A 2,931-nucleotide genomic window follows, 5' to 3' on the forward strand; every position below is an offset into this window, starting at 1 on the left:
TTTTTCAATTTTTTTGCACAATTTACACATAGTATTGGCAAATTAGACATGATACCTGATTTACCCAACCCCCAATGAGTACATATGAAATTACCCACACAATTTTAAGCACAGATGATGAATCATCTGACATTTAGGCCTAAAAATAACTATACTAATTAAGAACAAAAAATTAAGAAAATTTGGAAAAAATTAACATACTAGTGATGAAGGATGCAGGGGAGAATCTAGGATGATGAAATAAGTATGATGTTTGAAACAATTTTTGTGCACTGTGCTTGCTTAGGTGCCAAGATTTCAAAGTGTGTAAAGTTTGGAACAGTGAGAGAAAGGCATTTTTATAGGTTGAAAATGTGCAATTGAGTGCGGCCGCACAATTTTGAGTGTGGTCCGCACAAATTAGGTGCAGTCACAGATATTTGTGCGAACCGCACAATTTCAATTGCGGCCACAGATTTGCCAATTCTCTATAATTTCAAACTTCAGAGAGTTGCATTTTTGGGTCTCCAGTTGTGCGGCCTCACTAAGAATTGTGCGGCCGCAGACTCCTTTCTGCTGTGGCATGTAAGATTGTGTGGTCCCCACATTTTCAACACTTATCCATTGTTTTTAGCATAGTTCCTGCAAAGCACACTCATCCCTGCAATTCACTTCAAAATCAGTTAGCACAAAACAGAACCTATCTAAAAAGAAGAAAAAGAGAAATAAAAAGAAACATGGGTTGCATCCCAAGAAGCGTCTGATTTAACATCACGGCACGACGCAGGATACCATCAATCATTTGAAATGAATTAATGCCACGACGTGCCCATCATCAACTTTTCCAAGATAAGTCTTCACCCAGTGACCATTAACTCTAAACGCTTCATCATTTTTATTCTTCAAGTCTAATGAACCAAAGGGTGTCATATTCACTACCTCAAACGGACCACTCCACTTAGACTTCAACTTTCCCGGAAACATCCGTAACCGAGAATTAAACAATAACACAAGATCACCTTCTTTGAACTCCTTATTCCGGATATACTTGTCATGGAGGTACTTCATCTGCTCCTTATATAAGGAAGAACTTGTATAAGCATGGTACCGGAATTCATCAAGTTCATTCAATTGTGTCACCCTTAAGTTGGCGGCGACATCCCACTCAAGATTTAGCTTCTTCAATGGCCACATAGCCTTGTACTCAAGTTCCACCAGAAGGTGACAAGCTTTCCCGAACACCAACCAGTATGGAGACATCCCAATCGGTATTTTATAAGTCGTCCTATAGGCCCATAGAGCATCATAAAGTTTCTTCGACCAATCTGTCCGGTTGGCATTTACTGTCTTTAACAAAATACTCTTGATCTCCCAGTTGGTGACTTCCACTTGTCCGCTTGCTTGAGGGTGATAGGGGGTCGTGACTTTGTGAGTGACACCATACTTGGTGAGTAATGTATCAAAAGATTTGTTGCAAAAGTGCGATCCCCCATCACTTATAATGGCCCTTGGAGTACCAAACCTTCTAGCTTCGTTGTTGGGTAGAGCAACGGCCTCAACCCATTTTGACACATAAGCCACAGCTACCAAAATGTAGGTGTTCCAACAAGAGCTTATGAATGGTCCCATGAAATCAATCCCCCACACATAAAAAATGTCAATGTCCAAGATAGTGGTGAGGGGAATCTCATTTTCTTAGAAATCCCACCGGCCCTTTGACATTCATCACAAATCTTGACGAGATCACTAGCGTCCTTGTAGAGGGTAGGCCAATAGAATCCACAACTCAATACTTTTTCCGCTATTCTCGCTCCACCATGGTGACCACCATATGGTGAAGAGTGTCAAGCCTCAAGAATTTCCACTTGTTCTTCCTCCGGCACACATCATCGAATCACACCATCGGTACAAATCCGAAAAAGATACGGTTTATTTCAATAATCGTCAAGGCAATCTCGTTTGAGCTTCTTCCTTTGGTTTAAAGAGAATTCATTCGGTACAATACCACTCAATAGATAATTTGCTAAGTAGGCGAACCATGGCATCTTGATCATTGAAATGGATAGAAGTTGCTCGTCGGGGAAGGAGTCATTAATCTCAAGGCCATCATGTGGCCTCCCCTCCTCCTCCAAGCGAGACAAGTGGTCCGCCACTTGGTTTTCACTGCCTTTGCGGTCTTTGATTTCTAGATCGAACTATTGCAATAAAAGCACCCACCGTATTAACCTCGCCTTTGAATCCTTTTTGTTCATTAAGTACCGAAGCGTCGTATGATCGGTGTGGGCAATCATCTTTGTACCCATCAAGTACGGGCGAAATCTCTCCATAGTAAAGAAAATATCAAGGAGATCTTTTTCGGTCACCGTGTAATTGACTTGGGCATCGTTCATGGTATTACTAGCATAGTAGATCGGATGGAAGATTTTGTTGATACGTTGCCCCAAAACTACTCCGACCGCCACATCACTTGCGTCACACATGAGCTTAAAAAGCAAGCTCTAATCTGGTGCGATGATAATAAGAGTAGTAGCCAATATGAACTTGAGCAATTTGAATGCCTTCATGCAATCCTTGTTGAAATGGAATTTGACATCCTTCTCCAAAAGCTTACACAAGGGGTTCACCACTTTGGAAAACTCCTTGATGAAACGGTGATAGAACCCCACATGAACCACGAAGCTCCTCACTCCCTTCACAGATGTAGGGGTGGGAGTTTAGAAATCACCTCTATTTTGGCCTTGTCGACATCAATGCCATTCTTTGAAATCTTATGGCCAAGGATAATGCCTTCCTCAACCATGAAGTGACAATTCTCCCAATTGAGCACCAAGTTTGTCTCCTCATATCTTGCCAAGACCTTATCCAAGTTTGTCAAGCAATCATTAAAGGAATTCCCAACCAAAGAAAAATCATCCATGAAGACCACAAGAAAATCCTCTACCATGTCGGTGA

At 41.5% G+C, this 2,931-nt stretch overlaps 1 protein-coding gene across 1 annotated transcript; it reads right to left on the reverse strand.

Annotated features, from left to right (window-relative positions):
* Positions 1-777: 777 nt before the first annotated feature.
* On the reverse strand, positions 778-1,608 carry LOC138904278 (uncharacterized). The gene has a single exon (XM_070192781.1). The coding sequence runs from the start codon at positions 1,606-1,608 to the stop codon at positions 778-780; it is 831 nt and encodes a 276-aa protein (XP_070048882.1).
* Between the last annotated feature and the right edge of the window lie 1,323 nt (positions 1,609-2,931).

This window comes from Nicotiana tomentosiformis, chromosome 2 (genome assembly GCF_000390325.3).
Source record: "Nicotiana tomentosiformis chromosome 2, ASM39032v3, whole genome shotgun sequence".
Classification (NCBI taxonomy): domain Eukaryota; kingdom Viridiplantae; phylum Streptophyta; class Magnoliopsida; order Solanales; family Solanaceae; genus Nicotiana; species Nicotiana tomentosiformis.